Below are 27336 nucleotides of genomic sequence, written 5' to 3'. Positions count from 1 at the left end.
AACGTATGACTTAAGGAATAAAAATGTAGAGTTACCGTATATTATTGTCGAACAACTCGTAGCATGACCAAAATGCTCAACAATTATTTTTCATGGTGGACAATACAAGTAACTCAGAGCTTTGGCTCTAGGTTAAATTAATATTCTAGCCCAATTAACCTTTTTAAAGTCCATAAACTAATGTAAATTGATAGACTAAGTCAAACATTTCCCGTAACGAAGGAAGACTAACCAATGCCATTAGGAAAACATTATTATCATTACATCTTGGAAGCATAACCCTCTGTTAATAGTTTCTACTCTTTTTGTAATGTTGATAAGTTACAAATAATTGCTGTTTTGGGGGTATACTTATATAAAATCGAACTTTAAATGGAATGGATAAAATAATGTAGTAAGATGGTTTATATGTGTACGACAACATCAGGTAGAAAACACTGTACGTCATATTTTTTTATTAAGTTGCAAGTTATAAGATATTTTAAAACAAGTCTATTACCTATTTGTTCATAATATATATATATATGTACACACACATAGGAAAATTGTGAAATGATTACAAGTTAACCAATTATTCCATCTTGCCGGTTTCTCTTTCGTAGCGCCATCTTGTAAACTAATGTAACCTCTGTCAGGTAAACGAAAGTATTTGGAAGTGGGTAATTTTAACCTAATGTCAGGAGAGTTTGGGTTTCGTGTGTGTGTAAGTAAGAAGTTACATATTGAATTTGAAAAGCTTATTGGTATAAAGTATGGGAACTCATGTCATTTTCACAGATATATATATGGACAAAGTTTCCCCAAGAAAAGTGAGAGAAAAGGAAAGTCATTTTTAAGTTCTTATAAGTAACCTACGTTGTAAAATAAACTAATTGTTTAATATTAAGAAAACAAATTGTGTTTGATTAAATAAACCACAAGAAATGTGTATTAATTTTAAATATATTGATAATGTTAGTTCTGTACATATATCTGTGTATTATTAAGTTTTATTGTTAATATTGCTTCTGATGGCCTGAATGACTTCGTCAGTTCATGAAAACAAACTGTGATATATGGTGTTAGTGTTATAGTTATACTGAGAATATTATAAAGTCTTCATTATTATAACTCTTAGTCCTCTAATTGTACCAGTGAAGCCTATTAACGTTAGAAGCTAGGCTTAGTTTTACCAAACTCATTGTGATACATGTAACGCAAAATAACAAATTTCGTTATAAACTTAAAAAGTGGTGTACGACAGTAATAGAATCTCCAGCATAAGGAGTACTAGTAGAGCCGTTCTAGTTCTAAGCATAAGACTAATGCTAATAATAATAACGTTATATTATTGAGCTTAACCAATAAATGCTTAACACTGCAATATAAAATTGCAGCTATCAATGGAAATAAATGATGTGGTTTAAACTGAAAATAACATTGGGCAGTATGTATATGTGATTAATCCAAATTGAAATTAATAAAAATTGCATGTCATTGAGCTGATTTAAGATATGTTGTTTATTAGACTAACATCACTAAAATTTAACCATAATATAGTTTTAATTTTCAGTTTTTTATGAATATATCTTTTTGTTTTTGTGTCTTATCAAAATTAATGTTAATTGTTATATGAAAATGTAGAAACTAATGTAACGTGAAATAAACTAAGTTATTTGACCTATCCTTGTAACCTTCTAAAAAGTCAATATATTAATTAAACAGTTCTCTTTGATCTCTATGTCCCAATGATGCTTGTAAAATTATCAAAGAAGATTTACAAATCTATACATATAGCTTTTACAGCTTTAATATAAATTACTAAAATTTGTAGTTTGCATACAATGTTTATATCATAGTACATGTAATTTCTTTTTTGTGAAATGTAGGGGGGGGGAATGCTCCCTCTTGTCATTTCCTGCAGGCACCCATGTTTTTACTTGTATATATATCAGACTTACTAAAATATGTTAATATGCTATGGCAAGAGTAAGTGATTAAATTTATGACTTGCATGGCATATAACTATTCAAATCTGATGTAATTATACCTTCCACAAGGTATTCCACCAATATTGCAGTGCATGTAATATATAATTCATAGAGTATTATAAAATAACCCGTTACTTGTTGGCATAGTTAGTATAAGCTATAAGTATGACAAGATGTTATTTTTAACTAAAATTGCTTACAAGTTGAATAAAAGTGATTTGAGGTCTTAACATTAAAAAATTACACAATTTTATATTTATTATATTTAGATTTGCTCTGATGCAATAAAAATGATCTGTTTCAGTGAATGTCATAATTTAAGCTTCAGGGCTATGACATGGTGATTCACAGAATGGCTCAGAGTTTTAAAGTACAAACTTTTTGTTCACAGCTTTGGCATCTCTTGACTGATTTGAGATCTAATTAGTTTTGGGCTCAGAATATCAAACCCTTTCAACTGATGTTTTTAACCACATCCAAAGTCTCATCCATTAATTTACTTTAATCTTGCATCAAAGAATTTCAGTTTTAGGGTAGTCTGGCAGAGATCCTGATGAGTAATAAAATTTAATTGGGTATATGCACACCCCCACGCTTAGTGTTGCTGGCACACAAAAATATAGCTAGTGAAAAGGGAAAATAAATTTATGCTAACCTTGCCTAAAAAAATTTCAAATACTGCAGCTGTTGAGGATTCCCTCTTGACAATAGATTTAAGCACAATGAAAGTATTTTACCAAGATAAAATAAGCCTGGGTTTAATTTTGTATAAACAGCCACTCATATGTTATTCTCTATTTGTAATGCTAATGTTACTACAGCATAATTTTTTCCAAAATTCTAATAACCCAGTTACACAAGCTTGTACTTTTTGAAATTTAATAAAAACCTCCCATATCATAGACAAATTAAATGATTTGGAGTATTACTGTTAGATAACAATAACAGGACAACCAAACATACTGTTAGTTGCATTATTATTTGTAGCAGTGATGCTACTTGATTACAAAACAATCTACAAAAGAGTTCCTATGTTGTTATGATTATCATACTTAGGTAGGTTAAAATCTCTTGAAATATTTTTGACAGAGAGGAGAAGGTGCCAAAGATATGTTTGATGTTTTAAAGATTACTAGAGGCAGAGTAGTAGAATGTTTTAAATCTTTGGAGCATGGACTTCAAACCTTCTGGAGGACTGGAGGTTGTGTAACAGAACAAGAATTGTTTTAATGATGTCCCCAGCAGATGTTGAGTCATTTATTTCTGCATTAAAGTTTCTTTACAGAAGCAGAAGTCACTTGTTTCAGTGAAAGTAAAACTGGCATCAAAGAGAGCACAACATAAGATACTGATACATTATTCTTTTTCATGTACTTTAGCACAATTACATAATTGTATGATTGCTTATGTAATTAGTCAGTTTTGCATTCTTTCTTTTTGTTAGGAAAGTGTCTTTCTTGAAGCTGCATAACTTGTTTCTGTTTTTTTTTTATTGTGATGGCACTATACTCTTCAATGAGAACCACATTTCTTTCAGCATTGTCATTTACCACATTCAAGTGTTGAACTGTTTGTAATGCCTTCCTATAGTCTTTTTTTGAGCTCCCATGACTTGGGGCCATAATCAAGAAATTTGATTGTTCTTTGTGGTGAAATCTTCAACTGAAATGTTTGCAGACTTCCTTCTCATTTAGTGCCTTTACCATTGCTCCTGCACAGAATTACCAAGGCTACGAGTTGTGGCAGTAAAGACAAATGTTATTTTTGTGTCACAAAGCTTAGTCCTATCTGTAGCTGCTATTAAGTCAGGAGCAAGAACATTTCTTCTTGTCCTTGTTTTAAGTGTAGAAGATAATGACTTTCCAAATTGCTCTTCTGTCCTCATCTTTGTTATTGCAACCTCCTTGATCACAACCATTGAGCTTTCATGAATTGTCTTTTAATATTTTGTGGTGGTTGAGAAATGCCACATACACAGCACTTAAGTGGAAGATAATTTTCTTGGTGTTAGTTCAATTTCTTCTGAACCAAGTGGCCAAAGTGTAGTTTTATTTCTTGTTGCAGTATCCAACTACAATGATACAGAAGAATATATTTCCAGGCTTATTTGAAAAATTACTGTTATGTTGCATATAATATTTCAGAAATAAAAAGTGACAGCATGGAACATTCTTGAACATCCTAAATGATGTGGAATACTCTGAAATATTCCAGAATAATCTAAAATTCTTCAGAATTATTTAGAGCATTGTAGAATATTCAAAATATGCAGATATGATGCAAGCCACAAGGTAAAATTTCAACTACCTTTAACAACCCATAAATGTCTTTCAGTATAGATAAAAATTTGATCTAATTACTTATTTGTATATTGGAATAAAATAAAATAGTGAGAATGATGTAGATTAAAATATCAAAAATAAGGATCATATAGGGGTAGAAAGAAATTCTAAAATAGCTAATTTGGAGTGAATAGCTACCACACGATATTGAGGAGTGAAAATTGAGATTTTAAATTCTTTTATTTAATATTGAGAAATTAAAACTTGTGTGTTATTAAAATTCTGATTATAAACTACATTTTGATGCCAAGTTTATTGATGTTTACTGATAATAACCATTTAATTACTCTTTGGATGTGGCAGTGAAAGACCATGATGTACATACGTTACATACTTATTAAACATTTTTTTTTTTTTTTTGGCAGCATTAATATAAACTGTGTTTTTTTATGAGTCTGTGGATGGGTATTCTTCTTGCTGCATTGTAAAATCATGGTAACTAATGTATAGAACCACAAAATACTTGAACAAATATGTAAATAGAGATCTTAGATGCAAAATGTGGTAACACACCATTCTTTACAAAACTTTTTTTTTCTATGTGTTGTATGAATAGAGAGCAGACAGTTAAATGTTTAAGAAGGAAAAGTTGATTTTTCTAGCATTCTATCTCTCTCAAGAAATTTCAAAAATTAGACAGTTTGGTGATGCCAGTATAAAGTAAATAAATATTAACTTTACAAATTTCACAACTGACATGCTGATAGTCTATCAAAATTTAATGTAGGGAACAGTTGAAATGAAAAGCGTGTACTCACTTTGTAGTAAAACCTTCAGGTTGTAACTAAACATCTTGACACACATTGTGTGTGTATGTGCTTAACTATTCTGTAACCCTGTCCAGAAGTTTCTAATCTGTATTCCTCATACATTTAAAAAATATTGTAGACAATAAGACTAGAAGACATGAATTTAAGATGTGTAAAATGCAAATTTGAGTCAAATAAAAAACATATCTGTTTCTGTACAGTCCTAATTTTCCAAATCAGTAGAATAATCTCCTTTTAGGTGAGGAAAAGTGTGGAGAATGGTTGATATCAAACTGTTGAAACTGCTGTGTGATAGGTGTAAGTGTGCCTCAATACTCGGAAATTTTCATATCATAGGCTACTTTTGTTTGTAGAAAATATCACCATTTAAAAAACAAACAAACTGAACAACCTCAAATTTTCAATCTTTTTCATTCCATCACTCAATCAGGTAACTCATAAGAAGATTGTCCATGTTTGAGAGTTTTATACTCTTGAACCAAGCCACCTTTAATTCTGTATTGCTTCATATTTTTTTTATAGTTTAAATTATCATTGTAATATCCCAGTTCTGCACTCATTCTAACACTTAGCTTTAGCATATTAGTGATTTGAAAAACCATGTAAGGTACTTTAAAAGAAGCATAATGAATAAGTAATACCAGCAGTAAGAAATTGAGTAATTTTTAAAACAAAGGAAATTAGCAACAAATACTATTTTTTCTTTAAGCCAAACTTATAGTAGTACACAAAATGAAGAAATATGTACAAAACATGAAAAAATAACTCATCCGTGTCACTGGTTTACCGATCGGCTTGGACGAGTTATCTCGTCTACGGCACTGAACAGGTCAAATACGTACTACCTGATATATATGTATTTATATTGTGTACTCATTATATTTTATGTACATATTTGTATGTAGTGTACAAATGTTGGATCAACATGTTTGATTAAAACAAATAAAAAAAAATGGTTTCTAGAATTATTGTTTACTTACCACACTGTATTTTGTGTGATAAGTTCAACATGTACATGTATTGATGTTTTCTGAACAACTGTCAATGTTTGGGGTTCTTATTATATCATATTGATAAATTAACAAATGTATCATGTAGAATATTCTTGTGCTATATCGTGCAAAGCTGATAAAAATATGAGAGAGAAATTGATTGTGTTTCTGTCTGAACGTTTATTGTCAATGTAGACTTGTCACGATTACATGTATCAGTGAATTCTTAAGTTGTAAGGTTGTTCTAAGTAGCAAGTCAGTAATGTATTGGCTCTTTTCATAGTGAACTCAAGAAAATATTTTCCAAAATATGTAATTTCATTGCATCTTTTGTGTCCAAGTGTAGTTACGGTTATAGTGAATTATGCAAGGTAAAGCTAATGACAAACAAGCTGATGTATTTAGTTACAAAAGTGAATTTTTAAGTATTTAAATATCATGTTTTACCAGAAATAGTGGTTGTTTGTAGTGAGTGTGTACTCAATAGATGCATTTTCTTTCATACAGATGGAATTTCAATGATCGTTTGCATTTATCTTGTTCGTTTAATCAGATTTTTCAAGAATTTTCTTCTCAAGAACTGAAAAACCACCTTTACATGACAGACCTAAGTGCCTGTACTGTGAAAAACAGTTTTTTAGTAAACAGACATTGGAGCGTCACATGGAGCAGCACAAACTAACCAGGAAACGTTATCGCTGCAACATGTGTTCAAAGGATTATTCATGTGTCACTGCCTGGTATCACCACAGGAAGTCTCATGAGGAATTGTGTTTATTTAAGTGTCATTTCTGTCCAAAAAGCTTCATGCTGGAAACTGCTTTTAAAAAACACTGTCTGAAGAAACATGGAAATTATATGTTCTGATTAAAGAATTTGTATTAATAAAAAAAAAGGCTGTGTGTAAAAGAAGGTTTAATAGTAAATAAAGTCTGATAAAGAAGTCTAAACATTACTGAGCCTGAAAATTTCATATATTTGAAATATTATGTATATTTGTGTGTGTATATACACATTGAATGTGTATTGCAAACAGCAATTTTCTTTTTAGAGAGCAAATTGAACTTGTGTTCAGATTATGTATTTAAATTATTTACTATGAATTGTTGATGCCCCAAACATACATATAAAAGGGAAAGGTAAGTGTTTTGTTCAGTTTTACAGTTTTTATAATAGTGTTTTTAATGAATAATTGAAATAATTTAGTTCATAGTTAATTTGAATTTTCTATACAGTTAATAATAGTTACGTGGGTAAAAAATAACAATTGCAAATTCTTATTAAAAACTTTTACATATGATTTAAGCTGAACAAATACGAGTTATTCAGATGAATTCTCATCTGTTACAGATGAGGTTTAGATAATGTTTATTTATTTAGTGGCTGTGGCTTTAGTTGTTCACACTACATGTCATGAAACAACATTTAACTGCGAGTACATCATACACCCACATTGGTAATTAAATAGTTAAAGTAATAGTGCAGTGGACCTAGTTTTACTTTATTTGTTTATGTGTGTATTTTTATTTCCTTAAGTAAGGAACAACAATGGTATTTTCAAAACAGTGACAAAGTATCTGTAATATGTTCTGAAAAGGTTTAAACTTCACAAAACTTCTTGCAGCATTTGGAAGGAATGTATTTATTGTTAGCACCTGAATATTTTATGCCATCAAATTTGGAGTGTTTTAAAAATGCAGTAAATGTGAATTGTCCATAACCTTTTTGTAGCTACCATGAGAAGTCCATGTTGTGAATTAGCTTCTGAATGTGGGTAGGGTGTGGCTTAGTAGTTAATGGGGCTGTATTGTAAATTCAAGGGTTTGTGGATTGAGACCAGTTGCCACAAAAATGCAGTTTTCGTTGATGTGTGTGCTGTACATTATAGGTTTTGATAGTCAAAAATCCATTATTTGGTCAAACAAAAGTAGTTCAGAAATTTGCAGATGGTACTGTTGAGTTAGCTGCTGTCCCTCTCAAGTATCTATTCAAATGTAGGGATTTCTGTGTACATAGTTCTTTGTGTAACTTTGTACATAAATTTTAAAACAGCTTCTGAAATGAAAAGAATAAAGCTGTGTAATAACTTAGTAGGTTCATTTGAACTGCAACTGCTTTAGTCGCCAACCTGAAACAAGTCATTGTGTTATTTATTGAGTCATTTTCCAACTTCCAATTGAAGAATTCCCTTGTAAACAAAAGTATCTTAATGGTATTATATTGACTTATCCACATTAATGACATCATTTGTGTATGCATAAACAAAATTTATAATTCTATTTATCCTATAATGAATGCTTAGTGAATCATTTTGGATTTTACTAAGTAAACATATTCAAGTCATTTAATGTGTTTTGTAAATGTTAATCATGTTGTTTTGTTGTTTTTGGGGTTTGTTCATTTCTTGACTTAACCAAATTTATTCAATCAAGCCTCTGTACTTTCTTCAAAGATGATTGATTAGAGATTGTAAATACACAAAATATAATTTATTAAGCTGCATACTACTTCAAGTGATTGCTTTCCCTCAGAGGAATTAGAAAGTAAACTCAGTAGCATTACTTTTGGAAAATGAACTTTCCAAATGTACTTAGGATATTGGGTTTCTTTTCTGATGCTAACCCTTTTATTCTGACTTCTGCATACTTATGGATATCATGAGTTACTTCCTCAGTTTTCTTTTTTTTCTTTACTAGTTGTCAGAGTATTATTTTAATGAATTCACATTTGAAAAAGTTTAACTCATTTTATATGTTTGTAAAATGACAACAGTGCAGTCTGAACACAAGAATTTAAAACAAATGGTTGCTAATGTTCATAAATGAAATTAAAAATATAATAAATCAATAGAAAAAATCATCTTTTTTTATGCTTCCATCACAAATTTTATTAAAATTATTAGATAGGACATTTGTGTTTTCATGTAAAATTACCAACATTTTATAAATGTTGTTTTTAAACTGCTCTTATTTTCATTGGTCATGACTAAAAACAGATTTAGTTAAGATCTTGAAAATAATGACTATGAAAATGTTTAAGTGTATATTTTTGCTGGTTTAAAATCTATTTTAAAAAAATGTGTGCCATAGAAAAATTTATTTCTTGTTTTATGTGTTTGTACATAATCTATACTGTATATTTTTATGCCCTGTACAAATTTAGATTTTAGGGACAGTTTTAGTGTATAAAAATGTGAAAGTTAACTGTGAATAGAAAGATACCTTTTTATTTTAACAACTAGATATTTGCTATGTTGGGTTATAATCCATTTATTTCATACAAGGAGTGATAGAGTAAAAAATGATTTTACAGTTTTTAATTTATCTATATAAAGTGTATAATTATAGTGGTAATAAAAACAGTTAAGACAAAAGCAAGTAGTGTTTATAAAGTGCTTTATATATGATCATGTATTCAAATAACCCAGAACCATCTCAATAAAGGGAAAACATTGGAAGATTAATACAAAATGTTCAATACATATACAGTAATATAATTAAAAGGAGCTTTTTACTTGATATTAATTATGTACACAACTATTAAAAAAAAGCAAGCTAATAAACATTCAGTATATTAAAGAATTATAAGAATTACATGCCTAAATGAATTGTTGAAAGCAGAAATAAAACAGCCTTTCTAATGGATGAAGACAACACAAGCAGATATTTAAAACAAGAGTATAAATGTGTCTTTAACAGATAAGACATGCATTAACATACTGGCCAAAAAACATTTTGGGTGGTGTAAATAAATCAAGTACTGTTAAAAAATTTCAAACAAAAATTACTGTAGTGCAAAAATATGGAATTAAATAAATAAAGGGAGAAAATTACTGTAGTTTACATTGTTTGTCTTGAACATGTTTGTATTCTTGTTTAATGCTCTTGCATTGTTTCTTGTCAGTAAGCCTCCTTACTCAAGGAAAGCAACTTCTTTAGGACAGTATGGAGGAATGATATTACATCTCATTTATTTTAGTTCTTTGTATACCTAGTTAACCTTTCCTTGAAGTAAAAAACAGAAAACCAACCTAAACATCAGAAGATCTTTAGTTGTGTTTAAAAGAACAAATAACTGCGTATTCATCATTTTGTTGTATGTATAAGTCAGATGCTGAGTAAACGAAAGGCAGGTCTCCATTTTATTAATGTATGTGACCTTGCATATATGCATGTACTAAATATAATGTTAAAAACCTCAGATCTTTTCACCTTATTGACAAAAAATGTTTGCATTTTACCAACAACATTAAATATTATTCATTTTAGTGACGTTTTATTCAGTATTATACAACTTCCTGTTATTATTAAAACCATAACTGTGTTTAAAGATGAATGAAATGTAAAACTTCTTAAATCATATTTTGTTATGATTTAACTTTTTTATTTTTCGAGTTTTGTTACTGAATTTTGTACCTATTTCAAATTAACACTGATGTCATATTTTTTGTATCTTTTCAGACAGTTTAATATGAAGTTTGAAGTTTTCAAAGTACTCATTTAGCAAACAAGCAGATGGAGAATCTACTTGTTCATATTGTACAAAGACTTTTTGAAGGATAGACTGTTTAACACAACATATGTGTGTTCTTTCTTTGAACTTGCTGTCATGTAGTTACTGTGATGCAACATTTTGCTGGCATTATCAGAGACTTAAGCATATGTGCACCTACCACAGTGGTCAAGAGAAAATAATGTGTGATGTGTGATAGTTTTAACTGAGGTTGTGAAAATAGAAGCACAAGAATAAACTGACATACTTATATGAATTTGTTAATGAAAGCAAACCTGTTTATAATATTTTTCCTTCTTTTTTTTAAAATAATTTTTGATGATATGTAGAATTTCAGTTGACCCTTCATGATGATGTCTGTGGAATACTTGTACTTATAAATGGGTAACTGTATTCATTTAATACCAGTTCAAGCCTTCCTGTTATTATTATTCTAGGTGAAACTTGCATAACTGTGTTTAAAAAGATGAATCAAATGTAAAACTTCTTAGCTATTAATATGTTATGTGATGTTTTAATAGTTCACCTAAGTAATTTAATGTGGATAGTAGATGAGAAACCAAGTAATTCATTCACTGTATCTCCTTACTAAGATTTGTTTTCCAAGTTTTATTGTCTTTTTGTTGTTGTTTTTAGATATTCTTGAACCATGAGGTTCTAATGATTTATCTTGGAAAACTTTATGTAACGTACTTTGTGTCTCAGTTAATTACTTGCCTAACTCCCTGAGTTTTTCTTTGGATTGGATTTAATCTTCCAGTATAGTGGTTATTCAGTTCTAAAGTCAGCATAAACAAGCTATAAGGTAGAATACACATATCTATTACAATTATTTTTTCTGTAGTTCAAAATATTTACATACTTAAAGAAAGGTCAAGTATGAATGTTTGGACTAAAACATTTTCAATGATGCTTTGAATCAATTCTTAGTCATAGCTTGTGAGTTTTGAAATAAGCTGTACTTGAGAGATCTGATGTAGCTGAAATATGTAAACATCGAAATTAACAAGCTGTTGAAACAAATTGAAACAAAAAATACCAGTTATTTATTATCAAGATCAGGAGTATATATTAGAATAATCCCATATTTGTTCACACAATTTTAAATGGAGTAATTGAACATGTGCTATAAATGAGACAGTTATGTGTCTGAATTAATTAAGTAAAACTTCAGTTTTGTAATGTTTAAGACAACTTATTGAGGCAAAAGTAACCAAAATTGAAGAAAGTAGTGAACGGTGTACGTTTCTTCAGGTATTTTTTTACTCTCATCAACACACTTTATTTTTTTGTTGTTGAAAAGGAAACAGTTTTTTAATCACTGTTGTTACTTTGAATAACTTGGTTTTGTGACATGCTCATAGAAAATCCTGATACAAAACAGTTTATCCAGTGTTACAAGTGTCAGATTTCATTGTTAACATTTCAAGACAGTGTGTTGAAAACTAGATATATTTTTTCACAAAATGTATACAAGTTTGTTTTTTTTGTATAAAGGAAGTGTAATTATACACAATGAATTTTCATTTTTAGTTCTGTACTTTGTTACATGTTTGATGAAATTATTGAGAAACATTGAATGAGATATGTTTTTTGCTTTGACATCCAGGGATAGTTATATTTTCGTTTTTGAAATCCTAATGCTCTGAAGAAATAACCAGTGAGGAAGCTTGTGTGTGTTTTAATTACAACATGCTGGGTTAGCATGAAGTGGGATATGGATATACAAAGATATAAATTTATATTTATAAATTTTTATATATTTAATATAAAAATATTAAAGTTTGTTCTTATTTAATATTCAATTGTAAGATCTTACATTCATTAAGTGTACTTTGTGCCTTGTAATCTATAGGACATGTATACAGTACCTAATAGATCTGCAGTGTTTCCACAGATTTGTCTTAATTATGGGAACAAAAAAAATTCACGCAGGAAAGTTTATATTCTTGACTTAAACATTTGCAAATAACATGTACTTTGTGAAAGGTAATTAAGAAAAGCTTTTGAAAAGCATTTTTTTGGGTGGGTGGGTGTGTCTGGACTGTTGTGCTATGTTTAACATATACATAATAATTTTAAGAATTTTGTTCATTCAACATTTTTGTCCGGGAATGAAAAACTATTGGAAGTTTAGTTTTCATTGTTTGTATTCAGGTGATTATATTTTGACACACATGATGTATTTACAAAAGGAGGTTATTGTAACACATTAAATCTCTTTGGTTTCCTTCAAATATCTTTTTCAGTTTGTTTCTTTTAATTAATGTGTTCTCTCTAGAGTTTTGCATAAATATGTTAAGTTTCGTGTTCACTACCATCTTTTTCTATTTCTAGGTACATTTCAGAACAGACGTATGCACCAAGGAAACAGAAATGCCCCATTCATATGTCCTGTATGCAAGAAACCATTCAAATCATATGAATCAGAAAGAACCCATTTCCACTACCAGCATACAAGTCATCGAAACTTTGCCTGTAACATTTGTGGAAAAGTGTTTACACACAAACATGCAATGTTGCAGCATCGATTGAAGCATAGTGAAATTGAACAGTTTAGTCCAGTAACTACGTTGTATCATGCTTAAAACAAACAAATAGATTAGAAAGATTAAAGGTTTAAATATAAGGTACATGATAAAAATAACTTTAACAAGTGGAAAGTTCCTTGTTTCTAATTTTAAAAGCTAAAGAAGAAAGGATGTTCATTTCTAACCTCCTTTTTGTTCTCAAAATCAAAACAGATATTTACAAGTTACACATAATCTTCCTTTTTATTTTTAAATATTTAATATTTTGCTTGTTGTATTTATTACTTCCTTGTTTTCAAACCACACAATTAAATTTGGATCAGTTTATGAGTTCCATGTAAAATTAGAAAATGTATGTATAACGTTTGAATATCACAGGAGAGCAAAGATGTGTTAACTGTAGATCATGTGTAGCTTAGTATTCTGTCCAGAGTGAGCAACAATGAATGTTATCAAGTTTTTTGAATATTTAATATCTTCTAGTCACTTTGGTATTAAATTCTTTTGATCTTCCTTATTTCATTACATTTTATGTCAGGACTTGTCACTTCAAACAATCAGAACAAGCATATTCATTTGCAAAGTAAGTCATATATCTTTTATATACTGTACTTCTAGTGTTGCTATAGTTTTTCATGCACTTAATATTGGAATAAATTGTGTAAGCATTTGTTGACATGGATGTGTTTCTGTGTGGCATTGTTTTCTAGCTTAGTGTAGAACAACATTTGAATGATCTACAAAGACAAAATGCATCAAATCATATGGACCTGGTTCATTGGGTTATGATAATATGGTGGTTATGTATGAAATGTGGGTATAGATTATTCAATGTGATAACTGTCAGTATAAAATGTGAGACCTTTATTTTCTTTTATCAGTTAGATAATGTTCCAAAACTAGAATGAATTAAGGGTTGTACATCAATTATTAAAGCTGTTTTTTTTTGTGACTAAACACTTTGTCTTCCCAGGAAATGCAAAATATTGAACTTTATAAAATAAAAAAAATATTATATATTCAATTGATTGATTTTATATTTCACTGAAGAAAGTCTCTCCAAATCATTTGACATCAGATTCAGTGTGAAACATTCTTATCAAAGTATATCCATGTGGGAATAGATATGTAAGGTGTACTAAGTACTTAAAATAATTACTGGATTAAGTTGAGTATTTTTCATTGGAAATTTTAGCCCTTCAATTTTTCTATTCATTAATAGTAATGATGTACACACAAAAAATATTCCAGTACACATTGTTAAAAGTTTTAAATTTATAAAAGGATTGTACTAATAGTAGTATTTTGTAAATGGACTAAGGTTAACATTCCAAATTGCAGAAAGAATTGTCCGTCCAAAGTTTGGGAGGTGCTGCTGCTTAAAATATTCTGTGCTTTTAGTTTTAGATGTGTTGTATAAGTGATGGTCACTCCCAGTATTCAGTCTAAAGAGCTAGGCAAAGGTTGTGTAGTGGTGGGTGCTGTTGACTGGCTGAGTTTACCTCTCTCTGGTCAGTAATCAAAACTAGGAATAGCTAGGGATCTCTGTTATGGTCACTTAGCTCAAGTTCTGAGAAAGGAACCATTTTGGTTGTAAAGTCCAATCTAAGTAAGTGAAGACCCCAGTAAATAGGTATCTCATTGAATATATTCAACATTAAATTTGTAAAATAATGTGTGGACTATGAAGCAACTTGTGTTTTATCATGAAATAGGGTAAGAGGAGACTATATAAGTTTTTCCTTTTTCTGGATGTTTAGACTAATAAGTGGTGCTTAGCAAGCCATAAATATGAGTTATGTAGAGATGGGAAAGATGCTTCCCTCCCACAAGTGGGCATTTTGTTAGGAGAGGTTTTAAAATTTAAATATGAAATAAATCATTCTGTTTTGTGTTTTTGCATACACATAATCTATAAGAAAATTAATCACACAGGAGATGGAGAGAGCTGTAAAAATTTGCATTTTTTTTTAACTTTTACTGGAAGAAAACAACATGATTATAATTTTATATCAGAGCAAATTAATATCTTGAATTTTCAGTTTTATGTATGGGTATATTTATGTATGCCTAGCTAGGCCTTAGCTATGTAATGCTTGGCAAGTAGGTAAGTCCACTTTAAGGTTCCCAGTTTTATTTAAATTACTCCATAAAATCTGTTGTTGTTTTTTCCAGGTCTTTAGTAAAATATAAATATATTCTTTGTATTCTGTTGAAGTGGTCTCTTTAAATACTTTTATAGGATAAAACCTGTTTAGTTAGATTTGTTATTGTAAATTTAAGGAATTGTTAAAGGAATAGTAAATGCGTGTTTTTAAAAAGTGAATGTTATTTTATACATCATTATTATTAGATTTGTCAATAAGATAAGCTAGAAATGGAGAGCATTGATATATATAATATAAAGTTCAAGTTTTCTTGTTTGTTTTTTGCTTTAAAGTACTAAATTTTCATGTGTTCCAAGTTTGACGTGCTAAGCAGTAGCCCAGTGGTTAGTGTTCCAAACTGTGTGTTCCAAACTGTGTATTTGAGGTACCTTGACTTTTTTCATATCATATGTATATATAAAAGGCAGGACATACACCTTGGGGCAATGAGCATGTGATGAGAGTGACAATTAAAACCCACTATTAAGGCTGACAAGAATAGCTCAAGCAATTAGTCAGTGTAGTGTTGACTAGCTGTCTTCCCTCTGGTGTATCATTTCCAAATTAGGGATGACTAGAGCAGATAGCTCTCAAGTAACTTTGTGCATGATTCAACAAACAAACATTAGTGTTTGCATGATGTACAACTACCAGAAAATCTCATTACATTGTTGGTTCCTGTTCAGATCAGTGAATGTAAATAAATGTCTCTCTCTCTTTTATCTGTGAACTATAAATTCATGATTCAAACATGTTTTATGTTGACATAAATATTGGAATTTTTATATAGAGAAATTTGAATAATAACTTATTTTGATGTGTAATTCATTATCTCTGTGGCTCATTTCTTAGGTTGTTTCTGTAAAAAGAAAAGTATCAGTTTTAAGAAAACAGAGACAAACAGTTTTTTTAAAAATAACTTAGATTGCTGTGTAATAGTGGTAACATTGTAAATTAATATCAAATAATTTGCATATTTTTTGTGAATGGTGAAGCTGAGGTTTGAGGGAAGTTTTCTTAGAAAATGGTCAAAATAAAACTCAGTATGTACACATAGGTTTTTTTTTTATCTTATGTAAATTAGGGAATTTATATATTGAATGTTGATATTCTGGTAAACATTGTTGTAATCAGTTTCTATGTACTTCCACAAAAATAGTTGCCAAATTCAAAAGTCAACTGATGTAACTCATTTAGTTAATCATACAACTCTTTAAATTAAATTCTCTTGTAACCATCACAGTTTTTTTTTAAATAATTTAGTTTACTGCATAAGGGTATCAAAATTGTAAAGTAACATATTTTTACTGATATATCACACCAGTTAATGTAACCTGAACCTTCCAATCTAACAAGGATCAGTTACTACAAAAGATAAAAAGTTGTGCTGAAGGCAAAACTATCAACTTAAGTATTTGTATTACTTTTACTCATTGATAATAAATCAGGTATATGTAAGTAAAATAGTATGTAGTAGTAGGCCCATTAAAATTTGTATAAATAGGTAGTTTTTTGTTGTGTGTGTGGAGCAGTTTTGAATGTGGTAAGTTTAGTTTTTTGTAAAAAAAATTGTAGTCTATTTACATGTAATTCTGAGATTTTATATTACAACTTAAGAAGACAACCTAGATTTAATTGAAATTAATATTATACAACTGTAATATTTTCACACCATTTTAAACTATGTATTAATTACAAAGAAAGTTTGGCCAGTTAAACTTGATTGTCACATGTACAAATTGTATCAACTAATTCTAATCACAGAAACTTTTGCTCATAACTCAGTCTCTGTATTTATTTATTATGTAATTTGCTCTCTTCCAGAATAGTTTTGATAGCAATAAAGTTTGTTTTCAGCAAAAATATTTGCATCTTCCAGTGTTGTACTTGTTATTTTACATACCTTGTTTTAAAAAATAAGGTCATTAAGTTGTGATTGTAACTTAAAAACAATTTCAGATTTTTGTTTTGATGAAATTGTTGAATATCTTTTGAACTGTGTTAAATAAACCATATAAAACTATTGGCTGTAACTTGAGTTATTATGTCAGTTGGCCTCAGTGAAATTGTGGTGGTGTGATTGGTGTGACAGGTTACTCAAAACTTCTATTAAGGTTCACATTGAGATTATATATACAATGACAAACCTAGAGATAGGCTTTATGTATCAAAAAATGTACTAGAGGAATAATTACTAACATTGTGGTAAGTTATATGAACTTAGTCATTGATCAACCCTGTAGCATTAATATATACTACAGTAGTGATCAAATTTTATTGTGATATATAAATTGTAGCAGTGATTAAGTTCTGTAACAATTGATATTCAAATTATAGATCAACTGTTATGGAATATAGGACTTAGTTGAATGAATGCGGTATCGATTCTGTAGTTTTGATATGTATTTTATGGAACATACAAATGTGTTAGTAGAATGTAAGTACAACTATTCAGTGTTAGTGAAGGATATGTGTTAAATGCCAGTTGAATCCAAAGATATTTACTCAATATTAATTGTGTTCATGAATGCTTACTCAATTTTTGTTTGAATGCAAGGATGTGTAAAACCCTGAGTTGTGAAACTCATACTGATATTTATAGTGTTACAAGTTGTGATTATGCAAACATTTTCACTCTGTCTGACAAATGTTTAATGCTGGGACCACTTTTATTACACAGAAATTACCTATCAACCCTGGTTAGTGATTGCTAGTAAGGGACATTTTTAATAACTTGAACAAGTTCACAAGTTGTGGAAAGTCAAGTAAATGAAATTTCAAGTATATTGACTTTAAAAATATTAATATTTTTAATGGTAAATCACAATAAGCAGGGAACATAAAGATGATACTATAACCAGTTTGTTTTAGAAGAGAAATGAATTATTTAAAGAGGTAAAACATTATTTTAGTTACTGTAGGAAGTTGCCTGCTTGAAACTTAGCATTGTAGTTGTTAATAACGTTAATTATGGGATAATGGTATAAACTGAAGGTCCCAAACTCGGGCTAAAATTCTGAAGACATTTAAGACAGATAGTGTAAAATAAATCCAAGATGTAACATTACAACTAATTTCGACAGATATGCAAAACTATCATTAATTTGCCATAAGAATAATATGAAATAACGAGATATAGATATACAGTACAATGTCCTGATAACCTCAAAAGTTTTAAAAGAATAAAAGCTTGCATGGGACAGAATATGACCAAGCTGGATATACAACAAGAGATGTAAACATTCAAAGCTTATTCTGTAAGAGAAACAATGTAATAGATTTTAATTTTTTTGCAGCTTTAATTTTCAAAATAGATTCAGTAATTTTATTCTTAGAGTTATTTGTTTTTTCATAAATAGCACAATCCCAAGAATCTCTTAATCCAAACATGTTTGATTAAATTAGCTTAAGCTAGTTGTTTGTGTTGTTTTTTTAGTTTTTTTTAATATTAATTGCTTAACAGAGGGAACCATTCAAATGAATACACATTAAGATGTTTAACCTAAAATAGATTTATTTTTGTTTCAATAGGTAAAAAGTAATGTAAGGAAAGTGTAAAAAAAGAGATAGGATTTTTGAGTTGTGAAGAGGTTTCAAAATTTTGAAACAACATTGTTCCAAAATCAATAAAGTTACAGTGGACTGTGTATTGTATGTGTGTGTTACAATATTTGTTTTCAAGCTATATTTTATAGAAGGGTAACTCCTATTTTCTGAGCTAACTATAGTTTCTATAGGATACTGGGCTAAGAAGTTCAGTCAGAGACTGTGAATATTATGTTACTGAAAAGCATGAGTTACATGTGGTTTAAGTGTACAGTTTGAAAGACCAATTTTAATTAGTATTAAAATAGAGTAAAACTTTTAAAATACACTGCGGGGCAGAAGAAAAAGTTATTATAACTATAAAACAAAAATACAACCTTTTATATGAGTAAGTTTTGCAGGTTGAGGACTATCTTGTGTAGTAACACAAGTTAATGATATAAAATTTTTATGTTTTCTTCAGAGAACTTTGCAGTTTTTTTTCAATATACAAATGCCTTTTTAAGGCTCCAGCATAAAGGTCACATTAAATACAGGTTTTAGTGTAGTTAGGAGCCCTATTAACATTATTTAATATTTATAATGAATGTTAAATGTACTTTGAATAAGTGGATTTCATTTTCTGCATGTGTCTAGAATTTACGTCTGTTATAGTGATCATTCTAAGAATAATGGTGTTTAGTATAAAACAACAAAATGTATAGAATATTATTGCAAGCTAGAAAACTGACCAAGTAGTTAATGTTATATACTGAATATGAATAACTGAAAGTGTTACTACATGGCATTTGTATCAATGTTTTCCAGCCTGTTTCATAACACAGACTATAAGAATCTTTGTAAAATGCTTAGAGATTGTTAACAGTGTATAGTGTTGTTTCATATGTTAGCTTCTTCAAGAAACTTTGAAAATAAAAGTTATGAGTCTTGTATATTTTAAAATGAGCTAAGAAAGAAACAACAGTTTTTAAGTGTATGAGTTATAAAGTTTGAAAAATTAAATTTCTAGCAAGACTAATTTAATTTTTCTTATTGTTATTAAAAATGTACCTAGCAAAACATATGGTTGTAAAAACAAATTTGAAAAGATTAGTTGTAATAATGTGAATATTTATTTAGCAGAAAAAATTATACATAATACTTTCCACTGCCTTTATTGTACATTTCTGTTTTTCATTTCTACACTACATTTCATTAGCTTGACAAAAACATTGACAAATTGATACTGTTTCATAAACCAGCAGTTGGGACCCACTGACTTGGACTGGATTACATTAGGAGTAACACGTTTACCTTATATCGAATCTGTTCCCATTTAATTTTAACATGAATCCTAGGATGCACTGCTCTGTTTAGTTTGTAAAGATCAGCAGCTACTTTAGAACAGCCAGATGGAATCAAAATGTTAAAAAGAATGCATCTCACAGAATTTGGAAAAATGTTGTTGAATTTTTGGTATGATGATCCAGAATCCAACTAACTTGCACCAAAATCCACTGTGGGTGATATACTACAGGGCTGAAAGCCACTTGATCTGCATGTGTAATATATCATCTAATTTGCTTAAAATACCACATTTGACATTTGAATCTGTCAGTCAATGCATTGACAAGAGTTTAGGACTGCAGGTTACTAGAACCACTGTCATGATTTTATACCTTTACCATTATGTTCTGTACAATATTGCACGGTTCTCACTGATTGAATCTTATGGGGAAAACTATCTTTTTAGTTACAGTAATGTACTGTGGCACTTTGTATGCTACGTTGAGTTGTTCTTTGAGAAAAATAACATCCAATATCTGCCTTGAACAATACAGGCTTGTTTTGTTGAAGAATTCATGGACAGTTTATAACCAACCTGAGCAAAGAAAATAAAATAAAGCTTTTTAAATCTTTCTAAACATGGAACTCCTTTCCAAGTGATGTGGCAGTTTGTTCCTCTGAACATGTTGGTGACAGGTATTAATAATCAAGTTCAAGCTGTGGTTAGCACCACAGATAATATTGCTTCATATTAAAATGGCATTACAGTGGTGAAACAGAATTTTCCTCCTTTGAAATTTTGGTATCTCAGTTTTCCTAGTAATACAGTGTATGAACTGGAACAGTAACTGCTAAGTGATCTGTTTTTATTGGTGTCATGGTAGCAACTTGTAATGTTTTGAGTAATGAACAGTTTTGTTTGATATTGTTTCCTTTAAATAAATGTGTGAGATAATGGAAGGAAAGTGAAATTAGTATGGTATTTTTTATCATACAAGTCTATTTTGTGTGTGCTTTGAAATTATTTTTAAAAATTGATAGTTGATCATTTGAAAATAAGAAATAATGTGTTTCCTGAATATAATTCTTCTTGTTGTTTTTTTTCACTGTTATATTACAGTGAAATTAGTTTTGTCTTAATTTAAATCATAAAGGTGACATTTTTTTTATTTAATAAATTGATTTTTAACTTTACATATACAATTGCCTGATGTTTATAAGAAACTCAAATAAGATACTTCTTGTACACAGACTGAGCCTGATACTGACCTGAAGAGTTAACCAGTAACCGTTTCTAATAACGCTCTTTTTAACACTCCAAAGTACTATATGCAATTGCCATACTCAGTGCAAGTAAATCTACTGTGGTCAGATTTGGGCTTCAAGATTTGACTCCAATTATATATGTGTGTGAGTGAGTGAAAGAAAAAAACTTATGGACACTACATTTGAGACCTTTAAGCAAGCTTGGAAAGCTCAAACTACATTGTATAACTCGGAACTTATCACAACTTCCTTACAAGCTTGAACCTTAGTTACTGTAATTTTTTTTATATCTAATAAACCTATGTATTTTATGAGATGAAAATATGTCTTGAATAAAAGTAAAATGTTTTTTGTGTGAAAATCTTACTAAGCCAGTTTTCACTTTATCAATTTGAAAGAAAATAATTTATCACTCGTTTATCCATGTAATTTTTGTAAGCAATTGTCTTTAACCCTGGTTTTAACTGTTAAAACTTGTGTATGCCTATATGCCATAGTTGTAATTTGATTTCTATTTTGTTTGTTTTATTCAGGGACCTTTAAAAATTTTTTTATGATTTAGTCCAAACAAACTGATATATTGTGATATTTTGTTATTATACATGTAGCAAAATGATAGTTTACAAATGTTTTTCAGTGAAAATATCAGGTGTTTTTAATACGTTTGGTTAGTTCTAAAGATGTTTTATTGTTTAAGTAAAAGTTTTCTATCCATTGCAGGGCCATTTTTATCTACTGACAATGGTGAACAGACTTGGCCTTATCGATGTGAAATCTGTAATAAAAGTTTTTTATCATACGTATCTGAAAGATCTCATGTCCATTACCAGCATAGAAGCCATCGTAAATTTCCTTGTAACCACTGTGGAAAAGTTTTCACTAGAAGACATACAATGATAACTCATTTTCGGCAAAAACACTTGTAGCTCTAGTTATTTCATTTATGCAGTGTGTTTGAAAACAAACGTTACTGTAAGCAGTATTTATTTTTGTTTTCCTAATAAGTTTATCATTGTTAATTATAAGATATCTAAATGAATTTGATACTTGTAGTGAGTCAAAAAGACCCAATTTTTCCAGTTGTTTGGAAAGTAGATATGAAATATCAAAAAACCTGCTGACATAGGATGTGTTAGTGACATTGGGGATCAATTTGTAATTAAGACATCTAGATAATAACAGTCTTCATAATTAATGAAGGTCATTAATATGCATAAGTTTGTCTAATTTTACAACTTAGCCTTTTGGAAAAAAAAAAAAAAAAAATTATACAAATTTATGCTAAACCCATAAGGAAAGCAGTTTCTAGAGTAATGTCATTGTGTGTTACAACTTTTGTAATAATATGCCTGAAACTTATAGCTTCAGAAATTACATCTGATTAACAAAAGGGTATTATGTCAGTTAACAAATATCGTCCAGTATGCTTAAGCATCCATTCTCAGCAGAATTTCAGTTTTCTATAACTTCTTCAGAACAATGGGAATTGTGATTCAACCAACACAGGTGGAACTTCTTAAAATCAAGCTGTTATAAATAATAATTACAAAGTTGAAAGGTTGATACACAGTACAGTGGTGAATATTGGTAGCCTAGAGGGGAGATTCAGCCCCCCAGGTCCCATTGTTCTTAATTGGAACCTACTAATAATTTTACTCTGTGTAAAATTACATTGGGTATTGAGCCCACACAACCTAACACTGTATTCTAATACAACTTAAAACTTCCATTTTAAGCAATAAAAACTTGTACTGAAATTTTTAATAAAAATGTACTTTGTTATATTTAAATTTGAGATTGCTGTATTTATATCAAATGTGCTTTTTGTTACAATAAAAGATGAAATGTAGAGCATACATTGGGTATACTGACTGATTAATTCTTAACTGAAATACATTGATATGGTTGGATGCTGTCACTTCAGAAGTTATTCCATTGTTTCATTAAATTTTTGTATGACAAGTATTCATCTTAAGAAAGTTGTTTATCATTTTAAAAAATGGATTATTTTGAAAATTTCATTTTGACTTGAAAGAGCTGATAAAAAAATGTTAACCACTTTGTGGTTTGAATTATAATAAGATTTAGCTATTGCAAATGTCCATAAACTAAATGAAAACACTCGGATCTCTAGCTGATGATTTATGTCATACATCAGAACATACAGACTTCACTTCTGTTTTTCAGATTCAAAATATTATGTTGTTAAAGGTTTTATTCGTATTGTTTTGGGACCTATGATAAATAACTGAAATCTTGTTAATAAACCTTATGACCATGAATAATTATTTAAGCTTCATGATTAACCTTGTGACTATGTTTTGACCACAAGTTTTATTGTTTCACATACACCTGTATGTTGAATATGGTTGTCAAATCAACGCATTGAATTCTGAAAAAAAAATGGTTTTCAACTTAAAATGTAATTTTTATTTACAAAAAAATCTTGTGCAAATATTGGTACCATGCAAGATTTGTCTCTGTTTTAAGTTGCCTTATTCATTGAAAAAAGTGTTAAATGGAATATTTCCTATTAAAATGCCTTTATTTTATCATGTGATACAACTGTCTTTATTAATCCAACATTTTCTAAATTTACGTAAGTGTTGATTTAGTAATTGAATTATCAGATTATTTGTTTTTAATACTGCCAGTTTTATTCTCTAAAATTAGTAAAAGAAAAATTCCATTTCAAGTTTCTCAAAAGTATTATTTTATGCCAAGATAATAGAGTCACTTAAATTGCTTATTGGAAAGTGAACTCCACTCTTTAAATCATGTTAAATGGAATTATTAATTTCAATCACACTGACTGAGGTTATTTTTTGGGGATTTCCTTTAGGTTCCACTGAGTGTGATAATCAAAATGACACCAGTCAACCCCTGTCTGTCTTGCACTGTTCCAGTGACTTGTTGGATCTAAGCCAGACAGAACGATTTGTCTGTCCGAAATGTAAACAAAGTTATGCAAGTCGACGTTATCAGAATCATTTATGCATAGTTAGGCGTTATTTCTGCCATGTTTGTAAGAAACGATTATCCTGCTGTTGGTCCTTAAAACGGCATGTTCTGGAACAGCATACATCATCGAGAAAGGCCTACGCATGTAGTTGGTGTGGCAAAAAACTTCTCACATCACGTTACCTTGAACGACACAAGTCTGCATGTCAGCTTAAAGTGGGTAAATCTTGTGTAAAAGAAGAATTATAGAAACTTTTTATTTTATCTCGTTTCGCAGCAATTTTTGCAGTTGGACGTGTTCACCAACATTTAAGTGCTTTCCACGAAAGATTTAACCAAAACTAGGACTAGTTAATCCAACAAATGCTATGCATTATTTATAGTTATTTTGTCATTATGCCTACCGAAGAAAAATGACGTTTTCAAAGAGTTGTGCTTTCAACTGCCTTTCTATCACACTGCCGGGGAACTTGTTTTTTTTTTACATTTGAAGTTATGGTTTAAAAATGACTTGCCCGTACTAATCCCGAGCATATATATGGGTCATATAATAGCCACAACAGATGTTAAACTAGAAATCAAGTTTCATGTACACACACACATACGTTTTATTTAACAAAGTTAAAAACATGACAAAAGGTCAATAGTAAAGCAGTTTTTAAAAGTTTCAAGATGTCTTTTGTAACAGAAAAAACTGACTTGAAATCACTGTCGGTGAATATACTTTTTACTTTTACAGTTTCCATATTAAAAGATGTACATGTAATTTTAATAAATTCCAGTTGATCGCTGTCACGTGATTTATTTACTTCTGATTAGTTTTAATAAAAATGTTCGCGTGTATAAATATGTTATAAATGAATTGTAATATACTTTCAGTTTCCTGTACTCTGTTAGTTTATCTTTGTTTTTTTGTACACAGAATAAATTGCATCTACAAAACAGTATAACCCATTCACGTTGGTCAGTGATAAGTCTGAGGATTTATTACCGCTAAAACACGGGTTTTGATACCTGCGATGGGCAGATAGCCCATTGTGTAGTTTTGTGCTTATAAACAAAAAAACTTATTGAAGAGATTGTTTTTCAAGAGAGCAAAATTTACTGCTGAATAGTTTGAATATGTAACTTCTACATTTTTAGAACAAAACTGTTACTTTTTTGGAGTGGGAGATTGTTGTTGCTTAACTGTTTTCAATTGTTATACCAGGAAAATTATACCTTTTTATTTAAAAAAATGTAAATATTCCGTTTTCGCAATGAGAATGCGATGTAGAAACACACACCGAGTTTTGTAGATATCTGGGTTGTTGCCCTTTCTCCGAATCCAATTTATTAAAGAAACTTTAAATAAAAAATTGCGGGTGTATGCATAGCTCTGAATTTTGTTTTCCCACGTGGATCTACACAAATTTATTTAGAACTTAAAATTGTTAGTAACTGTCATATTGTCTGTAAATGTTATGTTTGAATTAAACATAACAAGAGATCATATAATTAGCCGTAAAAATGTCAATCAATATTGGTATTGTTTTGTTTTCAATCTGACGTGAATGTTTACCATTGACTAATGTGTTATAAATTGTATGTATTCGGAATCGGAAGTATATCATTGGTAAAACTGAGGCAAAAAGGTTAGTACTAAGTGTAATACGGGAAGTTTTGCTCAGGGGAAAATGAATCTCGCACAGCCAAAGAACCTCCACTGTGTTAAGTAGGTTTGACATGTTGCAGCTTTTCTCAACCTTTTTAATATCACAGACCTGCTCTCTACGTCTCTAAACTTTCGCGCACCACTTAAAGGCAAGTACAATGAAAAATCGTTACAATTTGCATATCAATGTCCCTTCAGTTTTTGTATTCATGAAATTTTACGGACACGCAAGATGAATGTGGCGGACCTGTTATTGAGAAACACAGACTTTCTGGTGGTCAGCGCTTGAAGTTGTTTATACAAAAGCATCACCCGTAACATAATCATTTTATTGTACTACTTCGCTGAAGTGTCGTAAATCTGCCGATATTTAATAATACGCAATAACATTTAGAAATCGCTAGAAAGGGTTATCATACAAATAGTTGAATGATTAACAAAGGTTCGTCTGTTAAGATTAAGCCTCACATTGGAGTAAAACTATTTTTACTTTCGTTAGTTTAGGTTACAAGTTGGTGGTCATTCAGAATTTTAACTAATTTTTAGATTTTTTGTTCAGTAATACTTAAATGTGAAAGTGAAATTTCACACGGAAATGGTCTGAAACTTACGAGGGCTATTCAAAAAATACGCGGACTGACGTCATAAAACAAAATGTACTTTATTTAGAAGTTACAGGTCTGGGACCCCTTCAAAGTACTCTCCTCCCCAAAGCACACACTTATCCCAACGGTGTTTCCACTTGTTGAAAGAGTCCTGGTACGCTTCTTTTGTAATGTCCTCCAGCTCCTTCGTCGCATTTGCCTTAATCTCGGGAATCGTCTCAAATCTTCTTCCTTTGAAGGGTCTTTTGAGTTTGGGGAACAAGAAAAAATCGCAAGGAGCAAGGTCAGGTGAGTAGGAGGGGTGGGGAAGAACAGTGATCGAATGTTTGGCCAAAAACTCAAGAGTTCTGAGGCACAAATTTCACAGCAACGCGGTGCATCTTCAATTTTTCTGTCAAAATCTCGTAACAAGATCCAACTGATATCCCACACTCTTCAGCAAGCTCCCTGACAGTCAGACGTCGATTTGCCCGCACCAGGGTGTTGATTTTGTCGACGTGTGGGTCGTCAGTTGACGTGGAAGGACGTCCAGGACGCTCATCATCTTCAATGGACTATCGACCATCCTTAAAACGTTCATGCCACTTGAAACATGCCGTACGCTTCATAGCAACATCACCGTAAGCCGTGTTAAGCATAGCAAAAGTTTCAGTCGCAGATTTTCCAAGTTTAACACAAAATTTCACAGCAAGTCGTTGCTCCTTCAGGTCATTCATTCTGAAATCCGCCAAACGAAAAAATCGCACTTTACTTAAAACCGCGTATCTAATAGAT

General features: G+C 30.1%; 1 protein-coding gene across 12 annotated transcripts; it reads left to right on the top strand.

Annotated features, from left to right (window-relative positions):
* Nucleotides 1–573: 573 nt before the first annotated feature.
* On the top strand, nucleotides 574–25661 carry LOC143228931 (uncharacterized). Of its 12 annotated transcripts, none has more exons than XR_013015534.1 (5): nucleotides 574–703; nucleotides 6628–7213; nucleotides 10535–10970; nucleotides 12924–13140; nucleotides 22063–23198. XR_013015534.1 is itself a non-coding variant. In XM_076460427.1 (3 exons), exons 1-3 carry the CDS (start codon nucleotides 674–676, stop codon nucleotides 22079–22081), a joined length of 372 nt encoding a protein of 123 aa, XP_076316542.1. In that variant the 5' UTR covers nucleotides 581–673; the 3' UTR covers nucleotides 22082–23198. The 12 variants fall into 12 exon arrangements, 3 of the variants coding, with proteins under 3 accessions (XP_076316542.1, XP_076316543.1, XP_076316541.1); XR_013015528.1 differs by adding an exon at nucleotides 24185–25661 and having other exon boundaries at nucleotides 581–7213; nucleotides 22063–22314; XR_013015530.1 differs by having other exon boundaries at nucleotides 581–809.
* Nucleotides 25662–27336: the final 1675 nt, after the last annotated feature.

Source organism: Tachypleus tridentatus, chromosome 10, assembly GCF_004210375.1.
Source record: "Tachypleus tridentatus isolate NWPU-2018 chromosome 10, ASM421037v1, whole genome shotgun sequence".
NCBI classification, from domain to species: Eukaryota; Metazoa; Arthropoda; class Merostomata; order Xiphosura; family Limulidae; genus Tachypleus; species Tachypleus tridentatus.
The sequence above is the reverse complement of the archived record's forward strand: the minus strand, read 5'-3'. Positions and strand labels throughout refer to the sequence as shown.

Bases quoted from the DNA above. Each gene is read 5' to 3' on its own strand.
- LOC143228931 (XM_076460426.1), top strand. From the start codon at position 674: ATGTCAGGAGAGTTTGGGTTTCGTGTGTGTGTAAGTAAGAAGTTACAT. The intron at 810-12,923 runs GTGAGAGAAAAG...TTCTATTTCTAG, and splicing joins ACAAAGTTTCCCCAAGAAAA to GTACATTTCAGAACAGACGT.